Source organism: Anomaloglossus baeobatrachus, chromosome 7, assembly GCF_048569485.1.
Source record: "Anomaloglossus baeobatrachus isolate aAnoBae1 chromosome 7, aAnoBae1.hap1, whole genome shotgun sequence".
Lineage (NCBI taxonomy): Eukaryota > Metazoa > Chordata > Amphibia > Anura > Aromobatidae > Anomaloglossus > Anomaloglossus baeobatrachus.
The window spans coordinates 249,616,456-249,643,123 of record NC_134359.1 but is presented as its reverse complement, the minus strand read 5'-3'; the positions used below and the strand labels follow the sequence as shown (position 1 = coordinate 249,643,123).

Genomic DNA, 26,668 nt, shown 5'->3' with positions numbered 1-26,668 from the left:
ACCAGAATGATGGGAAGAAAAAAGTTTGGAGAAGAATGGGAACGGAACATGATCCAAGGCACACCACATCCTCTGTAAAACATGGTGGAGGCAACGTGATGGCATGGGCATGCATGGCTTTCAATGGCACTGGGTCACTTGTGTTTATTGATGACATAACAGCAGACAAGAGTAGCCGGATGAATTCTGAAGTGTACCGGGATATACTTTCAGCCCAGATTCAGCCAAATGCCGCAAAGTTGATCGGACGGCGCTTCATAGTACAGATGGACAATGACCCCAAGCATACAGCCAAAGCTACCCAGGAGTTCATGAGTGCAAAAAAGTGGAACATTCTGCAATGGCCAAGTCAATCACCAGATCTTAACCCAATTGAGCATGCATTTCACTTGCTCAAATCCAGACTTAAGACGGAAAGACCCACAAACAAGCAAGACCTGAAGGCTGTGGCTGTAAAGGCCTGGCAAAGCATTAAGAAGGAGGAAACCCAGCGTTTGGTGATGTCCATGGGTTCCAGACTTAAGGTAGTGATTGAAGGATTCGCAACAAAATATTGAAAATAAAAATATTTTGTTTGGGTTTGGTTTATTTGTCCAATTACTTTTGACCTCCTAAAATGTGGAGTGTTTGTAAAGAAATGTGTACAATTCCTACAATTTCTATCAGATATTTTTGTTCAAACCTTCAAATTAAACGTTACAATCTGCACTTGAATTCTGTTGTAGAGGTTTCATTTCAAATCCAATGTGGTGGCATGCAGAGCCAACCTCGCGAAAATTGTGTCACTGTCCAAATATTTCTGGACCTAACTGTATAATCTAGCAGCAAATTTTAGATATGTGGTGGACTGGGTGCGAGGAGTATCTCACTTTGCCAATGTACAATTGGAACAACAGCTATGTTCACAAGTCTCGTTAACAGCATTGCTGCATTTAGGGAACGAGGAAATACCGAGTGAGGTTAGGGATCATCCAACACTATGGCATACTATACAAACGTGGAGGAAGGTGAGGAAACTTGGTAAAATTAACACTTCAAGTTCCTCATTTCAACCCTTTATTGGAAATCCGAGATTCCTCCAGGGTCGCCCTCCGAGGATTTATGAAACATTGTCAATGCAGGGTTGTGCTTATGCTGCAGATCTAATGGAGCCTGATTGGTCGTTGCTTTCTTACGAGAAGGCGGCACACCGATTTCCAGCTTTTGTGGGTCAGCCTTTTCTTTTTCTTCAGGCGCGTAGCTTGGCACAAAAATATCTTGTTGACAAGCCAAAGGGAGATCTTGGAGGAAGTGTGGATAACTTTCTTAGGAGGGCAAGAAGCCAGGCGTCCTCGACTAGTCAGGTTTATTCAATGTTGCGTACAGTTTGGACATGGGAGGGGAAAACAACAGGTCCAGCAAAATGGAAGGTAGACATGCCAGAGTTCGAGGTAAAGGATTTTTTACAAGCCACGCTGTTGCAACGTAAATTTCTGTCGTCCAGTAGCTACACAGATATGGCCCTGATGATTCTACATAGAGCATATATTACTCCAAAAATTCAATCAAAAATGGACACAAATGCCTTATACTCTTGTTCTAAATGTCAGGAGAAAAAACTGTGGAAGAAACAAGCGCAGAAATAGGGTCTTATCTGGTGGATGAGGGGATACACATGTATAGACAGGTACTCACCTGTTTCAGTTGTGACAGGCACAACTCCTTTGCAAGCATATAGGCAGATTATGCAGCAGTGATCAGCAGCAGCCCCGATGCAGAAATAGTAGATAACAGGATGGCTTGGAGAAAACCGGGTTAAATGCTGCGCTAGAAAACCACGATTCCGATGGATTAAATTAAATCCTTTCCTTTATTGGCACAAGTCAACGCGTTTCGAAGGCGTAACCGCCTTCTTCATCAGGACAAGACAGTACAAGAAAAGATCATGCTGTTCTTTTCTTGTACTGTCTTGTCCTGATGAAGAAGGCGGTTATGCCTTCGAAACGCGTTGACTTGTGCCAATAAAGGAAAGGATTTAATTTAATCCATCGGAATCGTGGTTTTCTAGCGCAGCATTTAACCCGGTTTTCTCCAAGCCATCCTGTTATCTACTTGTTCTAAATGTGGCATAAGAGACACTGACATGTTTCACCACTTATGGGACTGTGTTCAGATACAGGGAGTATGGAGAAGCGTTCACTCAGTCTTACAAAACACATACAATATTCAGTTTGCTCTGACACCACAGTGGGTGATTTTTAACATGTTGGAGGAGGCTCAACAAAGTCTTCCGAGAGGAACCAGGGCAATCTTAACTATTTGGGCCTCGGCCACTAGGAAAAGTATCCTACATCTCTGGGTAAATCCTGAAGCACCCTCTCTAGCGTTTATCCAAACAAAACTAATGTTCATATTCAAAATGGACTGGCTGGATGCACTGTCGAATAAGGAGAAGTTGACTAAGCGTTTCTTTGAAACATGGTCTTTATTTATACCTAACTTGGCTACAGTGCTTAAGGATAGACTTAAATCTCAGTTTGGACAGACCTCTTGGTACCTTCTTGAAGTGCTCAATGGACACATACCAATTACATAAGTTACCATTTTAAGTTGCTTCTGGTCGCACGCAGAGCGGGGGGAGGGGTGGGCGGGACTGTTTTGATTATAATGTCATCAATGAAATGCTCTTTGTATAAGAGCAGATTGTAAAAGAAATTCGGTTAAAATTCAGTAAAAAGATGTTTAAAAAAAAAAAGAATACCCCTTAAAGGCTAATTTCTAAAGTGCAGTTAACCCCTTCAGCCCCGGGGCACTTTCCGTTTTTGCGTTTTGGTTTTTTGCTCCCTTTCTTCCGAGAGCCGTAACTTTTTTATTTTTCCGTCAATCTTGCCATATGAGGGCTTGTTTTTTGCGGGACAAGTTGTACTTTTAAATGAAACCATAAGTTTTACCATATGGTGTACTGGAAAACAGCAAAAAAATTCCAAGTGTGGAAAAACTGCAAAAAAAGTGTGATGGCACAATAGTTTTTGGGATGTGTTATTCACAGTGTTCACTATATGGTAAAACTGATGTCTGGGTATGATGCCTGAGGTCGGTGCGAGTTTGTAGACACCAAACATGTATAGGTTTACTTGTATCTAAGGGGTTAAAAAAAATTCACAAGCTTGTCCAATAAAAATGGCGTACGTTTTGCGCCATTTTCCGAAACCCGTAGAGTTCTCATTTTTTGGGATCTATGGCTCAGTGATGGCTTATTCTTTGCGTCTCGAGCTGACATTTCTAATGGTACCATTTTTGCGCAGATGATACGTTTTGAACGCCTGTTATTGCATTTTGCGGAAAAATTGCGGTGACCAAAAAACGTAATTTTAGCGTTTGGTAAACGGCGTAGTGGTAAAAACATTCCAATCAGATTAATTGATTTTATATTTTGATATATCGGGCATTTCTGAACGCGGCGATACCAAATATGTGTATATTTATTTATTTTTTAACCCTTTAATTTTCAATGGGGGGAAACTGGGGTGATTTGAACTTTTAGGTTTTTTATTTTTTTTAATTTTTAAAACTTTTTTTACTTTTTTGTGTTTTATTTTACTAGTCCCCCTAGGATGCTATAGCGATCAGAAATCCGATCGCTCTTATCTATTTGCTGATCACAGCCATACAGCTGTAAACAGCAGATACAGTCACTTCCTGTTTCCCTCTGCTCCGGGCCGAGGGAAAACGAAAGTGAAACGTCATAGCTGCAGGCGTCATCACATGACCCTGTGCTACGATGGCAACCACCGAAAGTCACGTGATCACTCACGTGACTTCCGGTGGGGGCGGCGGTAAGTGAAAATCTTCACCGCGCGTATATACATCTCCCTGCCAGACTTTGGCAGCGAGATGTAAGGGGTTAATGTTACGGGTGGAATGCGATTCCACTCGTAACATGTAGGCACACATGTCAGCTGTTGAAAACAGCTGATATGTGTGCCGATCCACGATGGGGATTAACGGGACACGCTCCATGACGGATATATCCGTCCATGGTCGTGAAGGGGTTAATGAGCTGACATTTACTAGACAAGGGTAATATTTTATCATTTTTTACTTTTTTATTCCACAAATAGATATTTTAACGCAAAAGTGTTTTACTTTATTGGAAAGGAAAATATATATACAAAGTGATGAAAAAAAAATAATACTTAGTCAATAGAAGAATAGGATAACATTAATGGAGATCAGGAAAACAGGAGGTGGATACCCCGTAAATGTCTGTATTCAGTCCGTAGAGGTGATTGTATACCGACCAAGTTAAAATCCATCTCAGTGCAGGGAATAGATCACAATGATCCTCAACCGAGGTTCCAAGGAAGCGTAGAATTGTAGATCTTGAATCCATAGAGACCAAGCTCTTGAATTGTGACAGGTAGGTTCTAAAAATCCTCAGTATTTAGTCCTCCAAAAATGTGATGACGGTGTCCATTAGAAGATCAGTTGTCAGGATCATTCTCCGTACATGTTGAGTCAGGATTCTTGAAGTGACTATATTAATTATTCTGATAAGTTTCCTTTGTGGTAACCAGTCTTTAGGCTTTTCCCCATTCTTTATTTCTCAGCTCATTTCTCCGAATCTTCCCGCTGACCGTTTTGGGCAATTGTTGTACAAATTCAATCTATTAATAATAGAAGAATAGGTTGGTAAAGTTCCAGCAGCTTCTTGTCACGCGAGAGACTCTGGAAGTATGGTGCACAACACCACATTCTACAACACAAGGGGTACATCAGGGACACTTTAACAACGGTGGGCCCTAGCGCTAGTGAGGGGGGAAGATGGGACACCTCCTTCACTCCTGCAGCTGTACCCTACACTTCTAGCTAATCCCTATACAGGTTCCTCACCTGTCGCCGACCAGGATACCGGAGACCGTGGTAGACCCTGTAATAGCCCTGGCTAGTGAGCTGGCAGGTGAGGGACACTAATCCCACCGCTGTAGGTCATTAGAAGTTCCAGCAGCTTCTTGTGGGACGGTGGCGCTATCATGAAGATACCAACCTTTCTTGGGTACTTGTATGGAGCGGTCACAGTCTTTACATGATCTTGTAGTTCTTTAGTCAGTGTCTCGTGATCGTGTTCAGCGTATGTAGGGGACAAGACAACAAAAGCTTTCACCACCTGCACAGTAAACATATCGATTAGGTGTAAGATACAATGATTTGGATTTCAGATACTTTGTCCATGTAAACTAATTTTTTCCCCCAATTTATTTGTTAAACCTCCATTACCAATTTTCATTTTATTTGTACATTTTTCCCCTCCCCTATAAAAACTAAAGCGATATGTGTCACCTAAGCCGATTCTGTAGTAGTCTCCACCAATGGTTTTCAACTGTAATATATATATATATCTTGGTAGCTTTATTATAGAGAATACAGGAGCGTTCGGCTGAATGAGCGCTCCTGTGTACGGCAAGGTCAGCTGATATGGCAGTCGGTTGAACAATTGGCCGAAGCATAAATCGACCGACAGCCTTCAAATGTGTAAGACCGGCCTTAAATCTACAGCATTGCATTCAGTAAGATTCCATTATTCTTGCTTCCGTAGGACCCGTGATCACAAGCTTTAACAAATCAATGGACAGTTTTATTACCAAATGGCCACCAGGCAATTTCTTAATAAAATAAAGTTTGGGAATATTGCAAACTTCATTGGTCCCAAATTTCAAATAAAATTTTAATGTACACCAGTGGCGAGAACAATGGTATGACTGGTTACCCAGTTCTTAACAGTGGCCCATACTCAGGCCATCAATATCAGATCGGTGGGGTCCAACTCTCCTGCCGATCAGCTCCTGCACAATGTTCGGTAACCCATTATAAGCATCAGTTGGAGACATGCTCCTTTCTGTCTGTTCTCTTAAGACATGGGTTCATAGATACTCTTTTCTAGCTTGCAAGTTTTGTTGCATTCGAAGTAAATTATATATTAGTGTTATAGACAGGTATTTGCCGACACTTACCTCTCCTCTGATGGGGTCCGGACTGCTGACCACTGCAGATTCGGCGACTGCCGGGTGCTCTATTAAAGCACTTTCTATTTCAAATGGTCCAATACGATATCTAAACAGATAAAGGGAAATCATGATACTATTTAAAGGGAGGGCTACAAGTCTTTGCATTAATAAGGGTCCTTTGTTTCAGTATTTAAGAGACAGTTGACTTCCTAATGTCATTAACTTGTATTTATTAACTGCAGCCAATCAGAGGTGGCAGGGTGGCATTAGAGAGCAGCCTAAAGGAATAATGAGGCAGGGGGCGTGTCTTAGACTACCTCACACTCCGTAGTCACAGATCACAGCTCTGCCAGCTAAATAGGAAGGTGCAGGATACCTGTCGCTCTCGCACGCGTACCGGATACCTTAATGACCTCAATGGCCCCGTGTCAGATTACTACGTAGGACAGGTGCAGGACACATGCCTCTAACTCACGCCACTAGCTGATATCTATAGACATGACATTGCCGGCCCCATTCACCTTCCTATCAGACAGGCTCATAACACCTGAAATTGCACATACCATCGCAGCAGATATCTATAGATGTAACATTACTGACTCTTCTCACCTCCCTATGAGAAAGTCAGCAGAGCTGGATTTAACTTTAATTTGGCACCTATATTCTGTTGACTCACACGGGACTTTAAAAGGTCTTTGACTGTGATTTAATAGGTCTTTGATTTTATTTTTAATTAAAAGGGGATGTTATCAGTGTAAGATATGTAGATCAGGAGAGCAGACTGTCAGTCATTACATGTCTCACACTGATAACACCTCCTTCCATGTAAAATTATCTCTGCAGGGAGATCTATGTCCGGCCCAAAGATCTTAACAGCTCATTTACATATAAAAACCCCCGATTTCTCTGGAATAAGACATCAGATTGCAGATACAATAGTATCATTTTATTCAACTTTCTATGATCCACATCCCCATATAGACGGCTTGGGAAGGTTGATCCTAGTGACAGATTCCTTTTAAGATAATCATCTAAACTGCAAAGCAGCAATCAATGTTTCCAAAAATGAAGGCAACAATTTAAATGAGAATCTGGCACGAGGTTTTTGCTCCCCCATCTTTGAGCAACATAACGTAGCGACAGAGACCCTAATTCCAGCGATGTGTCACTTACTGAGCTGTGTGCTGTCATTTTGATAAAATCAATGTTTTCTCTGCTGCAGATCTAGCAGTTACACAGGAGCTCATGAATATGCTGGAGTAAAGCGGGCTTTACACGCTACGACATCGCTAATGCGAAGTCGTTGGGGGTCACGGAATTTGTGACGCACATCCGGCCGCATTAGCGATGCTGCTGCGTGTGACACCTATGAGCGATTTTGCATCGTCGCAAAAACGTGCAAAATCGCTCATCAGTGACATGGGGGTCCATTCTCGATTATCGTTACTGCAGCAGTAACGAAGTTGTTCCTCGCTCCTGCGGCAGCACACATCGCTCCGTGTGACGCCACAGGAACGAGGAACCTCTCCTTGCCTGCCTCCCGGCCACAATACAGAAGGAAGGAGGTGGGCGGGATGTTCGTCCCGCTCATCTCCGCCCCTCTGCTTCTATTGGGCGGCGGTTCAGTGACGCTGCTGTGACGTCGCTATGACGCTGAACGAACCGCCCCCTTAGAAAGGAGGCGGTTCGCCGGTCACAGCGACGTCGCTAGGCAGGTAAGTATATGTGACAGGTCTTGGCGATGTTGTGCGACATGGGCAGCGATTTGCCCGTGTCGCACAACCGATGGGGGCGGGAACGCACGCTAGCGATATCGGTACCGATATCGCAGCATGTAAAGCGGCCTTAACTGCAGCACGCCAAGTAGTCCTGTAATGATAATCTACTGCTGATTAACCAGTGATTTTATCACAACTACACTAAGCAGCCCAGTAAGTGACACATCGCTGGAATCAGGATCCTTGCCCCTACATTATGCAGCTCTTAGGTGGCAAAGAACTGATGACAGATTCCCTTTAAGGCTATGCTCTGAGCAGCAACAAAAATGTATCTGGTGGACTGTATTAATCCATTGTGTGTAAAAAAACGTATATTTACCCAGAAGACAATATAACGTCATCTGATCTTCCAACAAACCAGAAATAGCCATCTTCATCTTTAATGCCTCGATCTCCTGTAAGGTAAAAGTCTCCTCTTCGGGTTGAGGCCGTTTTCTCTGGGTCGCCCTATTGCCAATGGATATTATACATCATCTGTAAAGGCTAAATCATTGCATTATATATTGGATCGTGTTCTGTAAATGCAGATTGGAGCAGGTTCCAGATAAATAGACTCTCAGAAATTTCTAATAAAAGAAAAAAATATGTACGATTATATATATATATATATATATATATATATATATATATATATAATCACTGTAAAAGACTCCTTCTATGATACGTTGTCTTTTACAGCCAATTTGCTCGCACTGCTCCAATGCAATGAAAAATATAGGAATCTTTGCCAATAATTTCTATTAAAGCGTCCTTTGGTTTACAGCTTCTATATGAATAGATGTGTCTCCATGGTAAGAGACTATGGGCAGAGACTGTGTAGTTTGATCTTGCAGTCACTCAACAAAAAGAATGAACAGATTCACTGCCATGTAAAAACGACTTTATGAGAACCTGAATCATTTAAAGGGAACCATCCAGCAGACTTTATATAAATAAAGTAAAACCAGTGCTATACTGACGCTAGGATGCTGAGTGTAACCATACCTTTTGTTCTGAGATAGGATGTGTTATTTCAGAAATATGTGCACTTAAAGTTCCAGCAATACACTGTTATTTGATTGACAGGTGCAACAGGAAGGCAATATGTCGGTCGGGTCTTACTATTCCCGCCCCTGTCTGCCTGCCTGGCCTTGTGCACATGAATTGTCCATTTTGTGCACAAAAATGCCTTGATCCTCTAAGTGTAGTCTTGTCACGATGATTATAGGATAGCGGGGAACTGGGGTTGACTCTCAAGCTAGGGGATCTTATACTATCCCTAATCTCAGGGATACTACTGATGGTGGATGTGACGGGGTTCTTCTCCCATATCACACAATCACACAGAGCGAGAGATGGCTGTACAATCCAAGGAGCATTTATTCCAAGCAAATAAAATGGTCCATAACATAATCCACAAAACAGAGGGTAATATTAGTCCAGAAATATTAATATAATCCAATAAGCGATAAATGTTCAGGTCTCTCTGAGAAGTCCCAGCTTCTCCCAGAGGATCAAACCTTCTCTCTTCAAATGCTCAGACAGACTGCCTGAATCTCCCAGGTAAGCAGAGAGTTTACAATAAGTGGACTCTAGGCCCACCTCCCCCCCACACCCAGGGACGGAAGTGCCTCAAGAGGCTATAACCTTGCACTATAGGGGGAGATTACTTACAAACAATACAATGTACACAGAAGCAGTACAAATAATGGAAAGAGAACCAAGCTTAAAATAGGAATCTGTACAGCAAAATACACCTCCCCCCATATCCCACCATCACAGTGGAGATGCCCGAGTTTCTTTCCTGGGCCTGCTCCTGACCAGTCCTGATTGGATATCCCCCCCCCCCCAGGGAGGGTCAGGACAGGAGTGAGATGAAACCTACATAAATAGACTGACAGGGGTTTGTGGTTTAGCTTTTATATCAGTATAGGGACTTGCAAGACATGAGGACCCTTGACATTTGGGTTGCGAGCGTGCGTATTTTGGCCATAATATTAACTAATACCTCATATATATTTTACATATATTTTTCTGCACGTTATATATTTTTATACAGGCTGAGCTAAGCCCATTAATGTAGGCCTTGTAAACTGGGGTCTCTGTTTGTGTGTGGTGCACTTATATAGTGCTGGGCAGCCCGCCTAGTCTAACAGTATGGGCGTCACTAATAGACTGGTAGCCAGACACTGTGCCCCTACATGTGTGAATGGTGCCTTATACAAGCCTTTTTATGTGCAATTTTAATACTAAGCAATCACCTCCTCCATGGATTGGTAGTGTGTGAGTGGTTTGTGCATTTGATTCTGTGGCCTGGGCTGGTAAATACTGTTGCCCTTTTGTTGCTGTGAATAAGAGACAGGGGAAACCAAAACACTATCACTCTGCAGACACAGAGATATAAGACAATAAGAGATTAGGAAGAAAACAAGAGCAGGAAGGAAGCAACAAGACAACAGGGGCAAACTCCACATCCGCTCCAAGCAAAAATCAACACTTTCATCAGAAAGTCTGGGACACCAAAGCTCACAGACAAACAGAATAAACTATAGCTGGCATGGGTAGAAGATTTCATCCAGCATAAATAGGAGGAGAGCAGATGTGATTGGCTTCCTCATCACATGTAATGAAAGGAGCCAAACAAGCAGAGTAGCAGAGATTAACTCCCGCTAGCCTGCTTATGAATCAACACATAGCAGGTGGGTGCCTATAGGCCCGGTCACACACAACGACTTACCAGCGACCCTGAAAACGATGCGACCTGATGGGGATCGCTAGTAAGTCGCTGGGAGGTCGCTGGTGAGATGTCACACAGTCAGACCTTGCCAACGATGCAGGAACGATACTGGACCATTCGGCAACGACTAGCGATCTCACAGCAGGGACCTGATCGCTGGTAGATGTCACACATAACGAGATCGCTAATGGGATCGCTACTCCGTCATAGAAACCGTGACTCAGCAGCGATCTTGTTATGTGTGACGGTACCTTATGTCTGCCTATGTTGATCCCAGACACCAGAGAAACCATTGGGTGGAGTGTCAGAATCTGCAATGTGAACAGAGCCCACTGCTGCCATGACAGTCGACAAAGTTTGTGCAAAACTCTGTGACAAGTCTATATGGCACATATATACATATTGCTGTCAGTGCCACTCTATTATTTATTGCTAGCCTATGACTGTATGTTGTCTATAAAGGACAGTTTAGATAGAGTATGGCTGCAGAATCAGACTACACAGCTTTGTTGTCTGTTACCATGGAGACGCATAGGTCTGCCTCGAAGCTAAAGACACCAACGACAATTTGTAAAGGTGCTTCATTTTTCATTTTAGATGGATTAGGACAAGAAATAAAATGGGTAGGTACTTCAACAGACATATTCTGTTAATAAACTTACCGTGTATTGAGAAAAAAGATAAAAAGGTTTTTGTGGTGCGATACGGATTGCAATATCGCCTTCCTGACCTGTAGGTAATACGCTGCCATCAGCATCAACCACCTGTAATGGGAACAGATATTAACTAGAGACATGTAATTAAGAAATCTCACCTACAGGAAGAGTCATTTCACTTCCCAAAAATAGGTAAGTGTTGGGTAATGTTAATTGCAGGTAACCCGCTGTGCAGATGAGGGCAGCGAGCTAAGTCCCATTTTTTTAGATGATACTTACCCTCGGCATCTTACCATATGGTTAAAATCTGTCACTAAAGAGTTCTCAGTTGATATTTTTCTTTTACTTTGCTGATGTGACCCCAACCTCTGATTATTATGACATTCATGCCAAGTTCTTTCTATCTAAACTCCTGGGAATCAGTTTCCAGGGCCAGTTATATTGTTATGGGGGCACTGCTCGTGGCATCCGGCTGCTGTCATAGGGCGTCCATGGACCGACTAAGCACAAATCACTCCGTGTACCGGATCCAAGGGATTTACCTGGCCTTCATCCTTTAAAGGGAACTTGTCACCAGATTTGGGGCCTATAAGCTGCGGCCACCACCAGTGGGCTCTTATATACAGCATTCTAACATGCTGTATATAAGAACCCAGGCCGCTGTGTAGAACGTAAAAATCACTTTATAATACTCACCTAGGAGGTCGCTCTGGTGCAGACTGGTCAAATGGGTGGCGCCATTCTCCGGTGCTGGCGCCTCCTCTTTCGGCCATCTTGGTCTTCCTACTTCTGAAGCCGGCGTGCATGACGCAGAGCAGATCAAAGTGCGTCTGAGCAGGACCTCAGTGCGAGTGTGTATGACGTAGGACGCGTCATGCACGCCGACTTCAGAAGAAAGTAAGACCGAGATGGCCGAAAGAGGAGGCGTCGGCACCGGAGAATGGCGCCACCCATTTGACCAGTCTGCACCAGAGCGACCTCCTAGGTGAGTATTATAAAGTGATTTTTACGTTCTACACAGCGGCCTGGGCTCTTATATACAGCATGTTAGAATGCTGTATATAAGAGCCCACTGGTGGTGGCCGCAGCTTATAGGTCCCAAATCTGGTGACAGGTTCCCTTTAACTCCAGACTTACACAGGGAACCCTGGTTTTGGTGCCATGGAGTCGGCTGCTGGCTGGTAGAGCAAGCTGGCGGCAAGAATTGTTGTCACGCGAGGTCAGCACCAGGATGTCAAAGTCAACATTTTAATCAGGAGAATTGTCAAAAATATAAGCCGAGGTCAGAAAATAAGGGAATAGAGGCAAAACAGGAGTGAACAGACTGAAGATAATCAAAGTAGTCTTTCCTATAACTGGCACTAGAAAAGGATTCTCAGGAGTTTAAATGGAAAGTATCCTGGCTGAAGGCTGACAGCAAGGAGAAACACTAACTAGCAAGGAATTAAGCCCCAACCATAAAGTCTGGGAGGAACCAAAAGACCCAGGAATAAAACAAGGGTAATGCATCACCCTCTGACCAAAGAAGACACCGAGGGACCAGGCACCGGTATGGATGTTACAATTATCCTCTGTTCATACTACAGTAGAGACATAAATACCTGGACGTCATAGGCTGGAGAAGCCTTTCCCATAGAGCCCAGTTTTATCTTCATTCCTTTAAATGTTCCACATACCAGGACCTAGATAGTAATTTTTGTAGTTAGCTTTGTGCAATTCATTTACTCCAATATTTAAAACTAAATAGGACCATGTTCACACTTGTACATGTTGGATCGTGGGCTACGAGCTGAGTTAAAAGATGTAAGCTCAAAGATGAGTTTCAATACAAACTAAGATCTAAGGGCTAATGTTTCTCCTTATTGAGAGTGATATGCCTGTATGAGGAGGCTTATAAGCATGCAATGCTCCTCTGGAAAATTAAACATGGAAATCGCTTTTTCAGATAGGAAGAGGACTTGAACATTAGTGCCACCTATTGGAAGTAGCAATCCTAACAGTCAATTTCGATCCTTTCACAAATCTCCCATATGACTTAGGGGGGCTTTACACGTTGCGACATCGCTTCCGAAATATCATCGGGGTCACGTCATTAGTGACGCACATCCGGCGCCGGTAACGACATCGCAACGTGTAAATCCTAGATGGTTCGATAAACGATCGCAAAAGCGTCGAAAATCGGTGATCTGTGTAGCGTCTGTCATTTTCATAATGTTGGGTCGACTGCAAGTACGATGTTGTTTGTCGCTCCTGCGGCAGCACACATCGCTGTGTGTAAACCCGCAGGAGCGACAAACATCTCCTTACCTGCCTCCACCGGCAATGCCGAAGGAAGGAGGTGGGCGGGATGTTATGTCCCGCTCATCTCCGCCCCTCCGCTTCTATTGGCTGGCCGCTTAGTGACGTCGCGGTGATGTCGCTGTGACGCCGAACGCACCTCCCCCTTGATGGAGGGATTGTTCGGCGGTCACAGCGACGTCGCCGAGCAAGTATGTGTGTGTGATGCTGCCGTAGCGATAATGTTCGCTACGGCAGCAATCACCACATATCGCATGTGCGACGGGGGCGGGTACTATCGCGCTGGACATCGCTAGCCGATGCTAGCAATGTCACAATGGGTAAAGTACCCCTTAGGATAAAAGCCAAACTAGAATCTAAGATATGCTGATTTAGGGTGTTGCTTCTCGTCAGTACAAAGCAGGAGATCTGATTTGGCTATGTGAGAGGCATATCACTGGGATCTAAGGGGTAATGTTTCTCTTTGTGTAGAGTGATATGCCTAGCATGCCATTATGAGGAGGCTTATAAGCCATGCAATGCTCCTCTGGAAAATTAAATATAGAAATTGCTTCTTCAGATAGGAAGATGACTTGAACATTAGTGCCACCTATTGGAAGTAGCAATCCTAAAAGTCAATTTCGACCCTTTCACAAACCTTGCCATATGACAGGATAAAAGCCAAACTAGAATCTCAGATACGCTGTTTCAGGGTGTTGCCACTTTTCAGAGCAAAGCAGGAGATCTGATTTGGCTATGTGAGAGGCTTATGACTAGGATCTAAAGGGGTAATGTTTCGCTTTGTGTAGAGTGATATGCTTAGCATACCGGTGTGAGGAGGTTTATAAGCCATACAATGCTCATCTGGGAAATTAAATAGGGAAATTGCCTCTTCACACAGAAATAAAATAAAGGCTAGATGTTAGTCTGATGGTTCAAAGCCAACAGAACCAGAATACTGTAGTACCATCCTTAAATCCGTTTAGGCACTAGTATAGAACATGTGTGCCGCCCCCGTGCCAGCAGCCGGTCGCTGCTCGGGCCCGGACCTTCAGGAGTGGTGGCTCGAGGGTCTCCGGACCCGGGGGTCTCGCGGACACGCCGAATAAATGGGGGGATGTAGATGTACAGGCTAGGCCGTAGTAAGCTTGTGACGCCACCCACGGTGTGTGGTGAGGTGGGACACCGCTGCTGCTGTTACGGGGCACCCGGGAGAGATGTTGTGCAGCAAGTTGTTAACCCCTCCGTGGGCAGGGATGTTGGCCCCGGGACCCGATGGCTCTGGTGCAGGGGGGGATGACGACCGCAGGGGGTGCTGGTGTACTCACTGTTAGTAAAACACACAAGTCTCTGGTAAACCAAGGTGGTGGTGGCCGGTGCCGCAGCCGGTTGCGTTCGGGATCCCCCACCCGGGCTGGTGGTCTCTATCCTTTTCCTGCACTGTTGTGTAAGGTGGACTTTCCCAGTATAAAACTCAGGAATCCGCTCCCGGCTGGATGTGGCCTAAGGAGCCGTGCCCACAGACGCTGGCCCATGGGATCTATGGGCCCTGGCGGTGACCTCTTATCCCTAATCGGTGGGATGTTGTCTTCTATGAGGGACTTTGGGTGGGACAGGACCTCTAGTCCTGGCCTCAATCGGTTAATTAACCAGTTCCACTTGTTTCTGGTTCCTGGCTTCAGGGTCCGAGTACCCCCCTTTGTGCTACGGTTTCCGGGTCAGTTCCCCGTGTCGGTACCGGCAAGCTACAAGCCTGGCCCGATCCACCTCGGTTCCGCCGAGCCGTCTTCCCGTCTGCTGATGGAGACCACCGTCTGCCTCCTAGCCAAGGCACCAGGGCCCCTACCCTGGTACCGTTCAACTTGAACTTCACTGCTGGAGCTACCCTTAGCTCCACGCCACACTCCTCTCCAAACTGAACTTGTAACAGATCTGCTACTTTTCCCGCCCCGGGCTGTCTGGACCCCTGGGTGGGCATGTTCCAACCGCCTGGTCACGACCACTGGTGTGTCTATCTTTCCCTAAGGGGGGGTGACTAGGGTTTTCTTGGTTGGCTGTGTATTTCCTAATGAAGGAAGGGGTTATGCAGGGGCCTATTTGTAACTACCTGGTTTTGCCAGGGCGTCACACATGCATTTAGATGTCAGTAATACATTTTTGTCCAGTCACAACTTACAGTCTCTGTTTGACCATAGCCTTCATAAATGTCAAGCCCCGTGTTTTCTTTCCATTGCTCAATCACTTGAGGGTTGATGGGTTCCCCAGCGCTCACACAATGCATTAGACTCTTGAATTTGTAGCTTTATGAATATACAAAAAAAATACACAAATCCATGATCATCAACGCTGTAATTCCAAATAAAAAAACATTACAGTACCATAGGAACATTCATTGCATGTGAGAGGACAGGGCTGCAAACTCCATTCAGCCAAATTAGCGTAAGAACAATGAATTTCCAATTTTCCCCAATGGTTATAATTAAAAATGCTCCTTTTACAAGTGATTTGATTAAAAATGTCTCAAGGGCTGAGGGATAACCTAATAACCCGTCAAGTCCAGACGATGCAACATCCTGGTGAGAGAACCTGAGATACGAGAGTGATGGAACCAGTAGGAAGTCAACTGGATTTTACCAAAGCTACGCAGAACTATTGTTAGATGTTAGGTTAGCAAATTTTTCAATATAATAGTGACATGAGGCTTCCCAGAAATGTCATGGAGCAATTGGGTTATTACAGACTTGACATTTGCCTAAAACTGGGGAACAAAGTCTAAAGAATGCGAGTTTTTCCCATTAGAACCACCACAAGGTGATGTGAACTTTCCCACAGGGTGTCCCCAGATTGCGGCCCCCTGAAGCCAGTGGTAGCAATGGCCGATGTCAGGATGGACTGCAGTCACCAGTTCATTGTGGCAAGACAGCAGAGCGTGTAGCACCGGCGTCTCTGTATGATGCCGACTTACTTACCATCCCAGTGAGTCGCATCCTCCCACGTACTTTCCCGATCATCCACATGTGCTGCTGTCTCCTTTCCCTCCCAAGCCCTGTATATGCCACCCAGAGTTCCAAGGAGTGCACCTAAGACGAATGCACACACACTGACCTCCTCTTAAAGGGCCGGCGTGTAATTTCCAGGAAATGTGTTGCGCAGGCATCCTCCCATTAGGGGCGGTGCCTGCACAACATATTCAGTTAGTCATTACACCAGTCTGCTAGTTAGTTCTCAAGTCCCATTAACCCTGTATCCGTCTCCAATACCTGCCTATCCCTGCCGTGCCCCCCATTCCTGTCCATACCTGCCTGTCCAGCCTGCCTCAGTCACCCCGCCTGTACCTGTTTATATCCAAGTACGTCTCCTGTCTTGAAGGTCAGCTGCCACAGTCCCAGTCACTGCCCTGGGAGTGGTACCTAGGGTCCGCGTTGCGGTGGGCGCTTAGTTAAGCCCCTCCCACTACGGGGGTAAGCTCGGGTCCCCCCTGTGGTCCAGTGGGTCCACTTATCCCGCTTGCCGCCCCTACACTGGCCGCAAGCGTTACAGAGAGATACCATAGTCAGATGGGTTGACGTCACGGAAAGAAGACAGTAAGAGTAGCTCACTGAGCGATGGGAGAAGACCTCCTAAGAAGATAGTGGAGAAAGAACATAGGCTGAAAGATTGTGGTTTATACAAAGCACAAGTCAGCTCTCAGCGCCTCAGCAGGAGAATCGGCAAAAGGGCAGTGGTGGCCCAAACAGAAGAGTGGAAGCAAGTAGGATCACTGGAAATAGAGGATCAGTGCAGGATAAGTAGGACACAACGTACCGCCGTCTCAAGGTGGTCAAGCTGTAAAGCTGAAAAGGGGTGTAAGCATGACAATCCCAAACTGGAGCTTCACGTTACTAATCGTTACCTGTATTATTTTATGCCAAAGAAATTTTTCAGTTATTTCAACCTGTATTACATTCTATGTTCATACCTTGCAAGGTTGCATAACACCATCATACGATAGGCAGTCGGAGGAGCACAAAATGCAGTGACTGGGTAGTGGGCCAATGTCTGCATGAATAAAGAAAGCATTTCAGGTAATCAGCTATACGAGAAAGAGAGAGAGAGAGAGAGAGCTGACATTAATATAATATGTATGGGAGCCTTAAGATGCATTTAGAGAAGAGTATGAGAGAAGAATGGTGTTGTAGGCTTCTTTGGCAAGAAGAATGGAAGAGTTGCATGTATAGAGCATGAATTTTAAGGGACATTGTCATCACAGAATGACTGTTCAAACCACGTACAGGCACTCAGTGCATCATGGTGGGGTCCAAAAATGTAAGTGCACCTAAGAACCTGATTGTTTTCCATCTATCTCTGCTCTTCTCTGGTTCTATGAAGCCACAGCTGTCAAAGAAGAGGGGAGAGTGGAGATAGAGGGAAAGTAATCAGGTAAGACAGTGCACTTACATGTTTGGCCCCGCCAAGATACACCAAGGGCCTGTACTGGGTTTAAACAGTCATTCTGTACTGATAGTGTCATGCTAGATACGGGAAAGTACCAAGCGAATGGTGAAAGGGAAGGTAAGGGAAACCGCTTGTCTAGGAAAAGGGGCGATGGTGACCCCTGACCAAACTTACTGCTGGTCCCCAAGGTTCCTCCACAACCCTAGATAGGTTGCGCACCTATGCACCAAGCCAGATACCTATCCCTAGGTATCCCTAGTGCTGGACCCTAAATAGGGAACGGGTGGGATGAGCTCTTCATCAACCCCACTAAAGACTATAGAAGCCACAAGGAGACCACACAGGGGGAAACAGAAAAAGTCAGCCTGGATGCACTAACTACTGGTATAGAGAGGTGCTCAGAAGAAAATTAGTAGTCAATAAAAAAGAGCAAGCTTCGGCATACTCAAATAAGAGAATATGAAATGAAAAAAAAATAAATTCTCAGGTGATTTTATTGCAAGGCACAAAAAAAGGTTCATCAATTAAACCGACGTTTCAGCTCGTAGAGCTTTTATCAAGGTGATACTAAAAAAGATATATAAGGACATAGACCATACATTGGATGGATCAATTGGATCAAAACGTGATTGTGGGATGATGCCTATTGCTGCAATAATACAAGTAGGTGTGAAAAGGAATGGTGATGATGCCTATATACAGTGGCGAAAAGTGATGCTGTCCTTGGCAATAGTCCTCAGCGGAAAATAGAAAGTTTGGGAACTGAAGAGCATGAATCGCCTATGGTGTCACAGAGGGGTATGTTAATGGCAACCGTCAATACAGGCTTAGTGCAATAGGGATCCAATGGAAATCCTAAAAGGTATAAATCTTTATCTCCTGCTGTCCCCTGGCGTTTAATAGTGCACACCCTGTTCCCCAATGACTCCGTTCATAGGCACTTCCAATGGTCTCCTTGAAGCATACCACAGCCTGATTTGAATGTGGATCTCTGATATGCATTATATGGTTCAATCAACCTGGAGAGATTCTCACTATCACACACTTACCTTTAGGATTTCCATTGGATCCCTATTGCACTAAGCCTGTATTGACGGTTGCCATTAAAATACCCCTCTGTGACGCCATAGGCGATTCATGCTCTTCAGTTCCCAAACTTTCTATTTTCTGCTGAGGACTATTGCCAAGGACAGCATCACTTTTTGCCAGTGTATATAGGCATCATCACCATTCCTTTTCACACCTACTTGTATTATTGCAGCAATAGGCATCATCCCACAACCACGTTTTGATCCAATTGATCCATCCAATGTATGGTCTATGTCCTTATATATCTTTTTTAGTATCACCTTGATAAAAGCTCTACGAGCTGAAACGTCGGTGTAATTGATGAACCTTTTTTTGTGCCTTGCAATAAAATCACCTGAGAAATTTTTTTTTTCATTTCATATTCTCTTATTTGAGTGTGCCGAAGCTTGCTCTTTTTTATTCACACAGGGGGAAAAGCATAAACTACTTATCAACAGATGACATAGGTAGAAGTTCAGCAAAGTTTTTAGCAACAATACTACAGTGGAGTACAAGCCACCTGCTTGCAACCAAAACTTGAATGGACTGAATAATATCACCAGCACCAGTCCAAGGAAGGAAGGAAGGGGTCTTTAAACATCAAGGGAATACTGATGATCTGCAGCTGGGTGGAAGGTGAGCTCCTGCTGCTTCAAAAGGGAGAGAGATGAATACAGCAGGAAAGCCACATATACCAATGAATACTGACAGCAGGAACAATGGAAAGTCAGGGAGTATTCTGCGCAGCCAGACAATGTGACCTTCTATCGCCAGAAACCACATGACTGTCTGTCCCTTTAATAGAGTACAACTGAAAATGCATCTGATGTTCTCTATAAACATTCAGTACATAAGAACAAAAGTGAGTTTGGGGCTTGTGTAGAGATGTAGTGGCCACTAATTATTCAGTGACATGCATGCCCTTCTTCAAACACTAAATTCTTACAGATGTTTGGATACTTTGTGATTTTTTTCCTCCTTCTCTACAATAAGGATTTGCAATTTTAACTTACTTCCAAGATTATAGTTGGGTCAAATCGAGGCATGTAGTGAGCAAACACACATGAGCCTTGAATCCAAGGAGCAAAAACACTGCTCCATGCAGACTTTGCCCAACCCGTGTCTGATGTATTCCAAAACACGTCAGAAGGAATTAAATCTATCCAATACCTGTATGGACAAAATAGGTACAAAGTGATTCTGTAAATTCTCTTTATTTTTGAATATTTTCCTAGTCACACCCGATGTCAGAGCTCAGCACATATACAGTACACTTTAATCCAATGGATAATGATTAGGGATGATCGAATACCACAAATATCCAAATTTGCGAATATTCGCCATATAGGTCGCCGCTATTCAACTATTCGCAAATATTCGATGTGCAATGTAAGTCTATAGGAAACCCGAATAATTATTCGGGCTTCCCATAGATTTACATTGCGCATCGAATATTCGCGAAGTCAGATAGTTGTGATATTCGATCATCCCTAATAATGATATAATATTTCCCACAGGTTTGCAAATAGAAGTTTACAGGAGCAGATCAGTAACAACATCTGACCATTTTTACCAATATCACCTTGGTCCTACCCAAGCCAAGTCATCAAATTATAGTCCCATAAGACCCCTACAGTTTCTTGCATATTTACTTACCTTCCATTAACAGTCAGTCCCAGCCCGTAGCTGCTGTGACTGTGTTCTGTCATTTTTGGAGAACCTGTTGTCCCACTAGTGAAGTAAATGGTCATTGGATCTGTACTCTTTGTCCTCACACACATGTGCCTGTCATTGGCGGTCCTTATATAAATGTGAATACATTGTTAATGACATTTGAACTCATGATCCATGGTGCCTGTATCATTACGTGCGAATATGATGGGACATACGTATAGAGATCTTGAAAATTCAGCCACCCTTCTCTCCTTCCGGTCATGATCATTTTGGTTTTCAGTAATGGAGCTTGGGATGAGATGGTGTCTACAGTTGGTGCCAGTTCTTGGCTCGTGATAATGCACCTTGCCTCTGATGTTTGTAGCCTGTGCAGAATGTCTTTTGCTGTAAGTTGTGTTGTCCCAGGAATTAGAACTAAACCTGTAAAGTAATGGAAACTGTAGATGGAACTTGTTAAAGTAGATTTATTTTTTATCTCTGATAAGGGAAATATTGAAGGAAAAATATCTTGACGAGCAAAGATGTAGCTCAAAGTTTCAGAGCCATAAAGCAATAATTGTAATTGGCCTCCCAAACATGCACATTTAATTCATAGTACCATTGTTATCTTTGGACTGTAGCGCCGGCATCTCTACAGTGATGCCGACTTACTCACCAACCTGGCCAGGTCGCTTCCTCACCTGCACTTCCTCAGTCATCCACGTGTGCTGCTGCCTCCTTCCTCTCCTGGGCCCTGCATGCACAGGATTCCTGGGAGTGCACCTAAGATGCGCACACACCAGCCTTCCTCTTTAAGGGCCGGCTCGCCATTTCCCGGAAATGCCTCTCACCTATGGCTGAGAGGCAGTATGTATTTAAGGCATCCTCCCATTAGGGGAGGTGTCTTCATAATGCTTCTAGTTAGTCAGTTTTCCTGTCTGCTACCTAGCTGGTTGTCAGGTCCTGAGCTCTTGTCATGTTATCCTGGTGTCCATCTCCAGTACCTGCCTTCCCGTACCTGACTACCCCTACCGCTCCCACCATTCCTGTCCGTATCTGCCTGTCCAGCCTGCCTCAGTCATCCCGCCTGATGCTGTCTAAATCTGAGTCTGTCTCCTGTGCTGGGGGTCAGCTGCCACAGTCCAGGTCCCTGCCCTGGGAGTGGTACCCGGCGTCCACCTCACGGTGGGCGCTTAGCTAAGCCCCTCCCGCTAATGGGTAAACCCCGGTCCCCCCTGTGCTTCAGTGGGCCCACTAACCCCGCTCGCTGCTCCTACACTGGCCATGAGCTCTACATGGACACCCTAAGGGTCCGGGTGTAAAAGCCTAGGGCCAAAACACCATTTGCATAGGCAGATGGAAGAGCAACGTGGTTACACCAGTCTTTCTTAATGGAACCGGGAGATAGTAGGAGCTGTACTCAGCTGGTCTTTGGTACTCCCATAAAAATGAATGAGGCAGCAGTGTAGATGATCGATCACTGCTTCATTCACATGCACCTATTCAAAGCCCAGGTTCTCAGGATAGGTGGGGGTCTTGGTAGTTTGACCCTAGCGATTGGGAAGTTATCCCCTATCCTTGTGAGTTGTGGATAACTTCCAAACTTCAAAATACCCCTTTAAGTGTAAAGAAGGAACAAAGTCTTCACTCTCTGGTTTAGCCCTACATCAATATGCATACTGTACATATTAACTTTCAAGTCCTCCATCTGGTAGACAATTATTTTTAGCTATAGCCACATCCCCAATTTGAGGCCATGTTCCCACCAATCCCGTTCTCCATCTCTCCAAATTTCATTCCCATCTATCTGCATGGATAAACTGTCTGGTGTCACTGGTCTCCAGTTGGTTAATGGTGGTTTCAGCTGGGCTCAGGAAAGTCTTCACAGAGGTCGGGACATCTCATCTGATTCCAAAAGCCTCTCAGGAGTATTACAGAGTATGCCTTTAAGACTACTTACCGGCTCTAATACACGCAACATTGAACAGCCACCACTCCGGCACCCGAGGGAGAATCACAATAACCCGGTCTCCTGGTTTTAAGTCACAGGCATCAGAGAGTAAATTCGCCACTTTCCTGGAGTGAAAACCCAACTCATCAAAGCTCCATTTCACCTCTTTTCCTTCACCGTCTATCCACCACAGAGCAGGATTGGGATTTCTACTGCCATCCTGGGAAAAGACCATCACTATTACTACTGATACTACTATATATCATTATCATGTTACACAGTCATGTACCATATACATCCCCATTTGTATGCCATGAGTTGCGGAGAGTACTTTAACTAGGAATCATAGACTATTACCTTGTCAGCAGCGGTCCACTTGTCTAAGATATCACTTGCGAAGTTGAAGTATTCTGGTAGATCTAGTTTGTAACTTGACTTAATAGCCTCATAATCGGAAAAATTCTGAGGGGCTGAATACTTTTGGCTTACACTGATTAATCTGGAGCAGACCCTTGGGGTAATATGGGAGGTGAAGCTTTTGACTTTAAGAAGAATCTTCATGGCCGATCTGGTCCCTGTACGAGAAGAAATGAGATTTTGTAATAGACTGGAAATGAACCGACTGTCCCTCCACTTCTCACCCCATATGCTCCAATGAACATGGACAAGGTACAAGTTTAATTACCTTTTATATCTGTGTTGTATGTTGTAATTAAAGAGGACCATTCACCAAATGTTTCATGCTCAACTGCAGAAACGATACAATAGTAGCTGAAGAGCGGATTACAACGTTTTCTCTTTTTTTTTATTTTGCCTCTCCTTTGCAGAGATATTCGTAATCACAGTATTTGGCACCTAATGAGTTAATTTTCGTTAAGGCTTAGTGAGCATTATCAGAGATTTTTCCTGTACTTCTTTCCCCTGTATGACATTGCCTAGTCATAAGCAAGCTGCAACGCACAGCAGAAAAAGATCATACCCCCATAACAGCTTAGAGCAGATTTCTCAGTGAGTGAGATGTAATGTCAGATAGCCTTGATCTCCTGGTCTAACCTCCTGCATGATTAGAGAGTGGTGGGAGTAAAGCACAGATGACCAACACCTTTGAAATAAAGACTTTGCATTCGGTGAGGGGCAGCACAGCTGAGTTTAGCTGTGTCACATTACAAACTCTTCTATAAGCTCTCCTTCTCTCATAACACTATCAGCGCTGTTGTACTGTCCCTCACACTATGTCCTGTCTAGAGATGAAAGGTCAAAAGTGTCAGTAATTACTCATATCTTGTGCGGTGAGAGCAGAGCAGTTTGTCATTACATCTCACACAGGAGTAGCCTGTTCTGAACTGTTGTGGGGTCTTCCTCATCGTAGTCCATATCCTTTAATTTTATAACCTATGTGGTAACTTTCTCACCCCCACCAGTCACAGAAATTCCCCCTTGGAATTGAAGAGATAGCAGACCGCTGTACTCAGCTATCTACAGCAGCCCCAAAAAGAATGAATTGGAGTGTTTGGGTTGCACATGCACAGCTGCCGCGCAACTCCAGTGGGGCTTTTCATAGCTCTGTTGTCGAGATCAGTGAGGGTCTAAGTGATGGGACTCTGATTGATCCTAAAGATGTCTCCTTTCTTTGGACAGTTGGGAAAATAGCTGTAATATCTTTACAATAACAAGCCATACACCTATGCGATCTGCACAGGATGGAAGAATACAGACAACTATGTACTAACGGAAATCTTGAAAACCGAGAAATTGATGTTGGACAGACTGGTACATCATATGTCAACTCCGTGTCGGGCTCAGCTCATGAGCCTGCATCTTTCTTGGCAGATGGTGGCTATTATTCAGCCGTCATCTGCCTCTAACAACCGCGAGTGGCGCTCCGCCCCCTACTGGTAATCTGTTAAATGCAGCGGTCAATGTCTGACAGCAGTATTTACAGCACGTATCCCAGGGGCCGCTGTTCTTGTCTATCGGTGCCCCGTGACAACATTATGGTGTGCTGATGGATTGCCAAGACAGCTGGATGTCTGCTGAAGACCACCATGCCAGTCAGTGATCAATCATAAGTTTAAGTTCTAAAAGGGACTACAAAATGCAATAAAAAAGAAATTTTTTGGAAAAAAAAATAAAATATATATATATATCTATAATAAAGAACTTTTACTGCAAAAAAGACGCCCACATAGGTCTATATTGATGGAAACGTTATGTCATGTCCCACACTAGGTGTTGCAAGACACGTTAATGGAGGAGTAGTGAGATGCTCTAACACTAGGTGTCACTAGAAACCCTAGTGGAGGAGTAGTCGAACAAGCCAAAAGGTCAGGAGGTGGGAAATCATGGCAGCTGCACGGGGAGAGAGAACGGCGCTGAGGTCAGGGTACAAGCCGGAGATCTGGAATCCTGGAGGTCACGTCAGGTAAATGGGTAGAGAGCAAGGCAGAGGTCAGAGTAAAGGTCAGACCGGTAAGGGGATAAAGGGAATTTTTCACCAGGCTTTTGCTCCCCCACCTTACAGCCACATAATGTAGAGACAGAGATCCTGATTCCAGCGATGTGTCACTTACTGAGCTGTTTGCTGTCATTTTGATGAAATCAATGTTTCCTCTGCTTCAGATCTAACAGTTATACAGAGCTCATGAATATGCTGGACTACCTGTAGCACACCAAGTAGTCCTGTAATGATAATCTACTGCTGATTAATCAGTGATTTTATCAAAACTACACTAAGCAGCTCAGTAAGTGACACATCACTGGAATCAGGATCTCTGCAACTACATTATGCTGCTTTCAGATTAGGTGCCAAAAACCTGGTGACAGATTCCCTTTAAGCTATCTTTTAAGAGGAATCTGTCATGTGAAAAAACCTGCAGACATGGGGAGTAATCTGCAAGGTTAATAGCGCTTTGAACAAACCTAGTGACCGCACTTAGAACCCCGTGGCTTGGAGGAAATGAACGATCATTAAAGGGAACCGGTCAGCAGATTTGGGGCCTATAAGCTGTGGCCACCACCAGTGGGCTCTTATGTACAATATTCTTACATGCTGTATATAAGAGCCCAGGCCGCTATGTATAACATAAAAAAATCACTTTATTATACTCACCTAACGGTTGCTGCGGTGGAGCTGGGTCGGATGGGTGTCTCTGTTCTCTGGTGCCGGCGCCTCCTCTTTCGGCCATTTTTGTCCTTCTTCTGAAGCCTGGGTGCATGACGCGTCCGACGTCATCCACAATAGCCGGCATTGATGTCCCGCGCAGGCGCACTACAATACTTTGATCTGCACTGCTCAGGGCAGATCAAAGTGCTCCTGCGCAGGACCTCAATAGCGGCGAGTGTGGATAACATAGGACGCGTCATGCACCCAGGCTTCAGAAGAAGGATGACAAAGATGGTCGAAAGAGGAGGCGCCGAACCCGGAGAACGGAGACACCTATCCAACCAGTCCGCACTACACCGCGCCTTAGGTGAGTATTATAAAGTGATTTTTACGTTCTACACAGTGGCCTGTACATATTCTAACATGCTGTACATAAGAGCCCACTGGTGGTGGCCACAGCTTATAGGCCCCAAATCTGGTGACAGGTTCCCTTTAAAATGCTATTACCTGCATATTAACCTCATATATGCAGGTTGATAGCGTTTTTGCACGTGGCAGGTTCCCTTTAAGAAATCGATGAGTCTTTGCCCGGCTTGCTAGGTGTAGACTGAAACCTAATCATAAACAGCAATATATTTGCTAGACAGATCATTATTAGAGTCTTCCATGTAGAAAACAGGCCTGTATCTACTTACGATTATGCGGAATTATCCTGCGCAGTATAGTGGTACCAGTGCCACCTACCACTGATCTATACATTAGGGCTGTCCACTTCCATCATTTGGTGACAGTACGATCCGTATATATTAGTTGTACTCACAGTCTGTGGAATGGAAATCACCAGCCGTACAGATATCTGCTCCCACTTCCCTGTCCTGGATGCATGTCAGTGTTTGTGGAATGTGACGGAGCAGGAGGCCGGGGGGAGCGAGGCGGTGACTGCTCGGCCCATGCTCTACCAGTTGGGTTAGTTACTATTAACTATTGTTCTGCTGTAAAGTTAAATGAATAATCCAAGCTATAACAACATCTTGCAAATCTAAGCCTA

General features: G+C 44.5%; 1 protein-coding gene across 2 annotated transcripts; it reads right to left on the bottom strand.

The window, feature by feature from the left end:
* Nucleotides 1-2,467: 2,467 nt before the first annotated feature.
* On the bottom strand, nt 2,468-26,512 carry LOC142245377 (acyl-coenzyme A synthetase ACSM3, mitochondrial-like). 2 transcript variants are annotated; one of them, XM_075318034.1, is made up of 14 exons: nt 26,441-26,512; nt 22,875-23,092; nt 22,527-22,737; nt 20,803-21,007; nt 20,570-20,713; nt 19,927-20,083; nt 17,370-17,449; nt 15,588-15,711; nt 12,736-12,816; nt 11,141-11,242; nt 8,082-8,209; nt 5,991-6,090; nt 5,027-5,146; nt 2,468-4,646 (listed from the first exon to the last, which is right to left on the bottom strand). In XM_075318034.1, exons 2-14 carry the CDS (start codon nt 23,076-23,078, stop codon nt 4,560-4,562), a joined length of 1,743 nt encoding a protein of 580 aa, XP_075174149.1. In that variant the 5' UTR covers nt 23,079-23,092; nt 26,441-26,512; the 3' UTR covers nt 2,468-4,559. The 2 variants fall into 2 exon arrangements, with proteins under 2 accessions (XP_075174149.1, XP_075174148.1); XM_075318033.1 differs by lacking the exon at nt 26,441-26,512 and adding an exon at nt 26,316-26,428.
* Between the last annotated feature and the right edge of the window lie 156 nt (nt 26,513-26,668).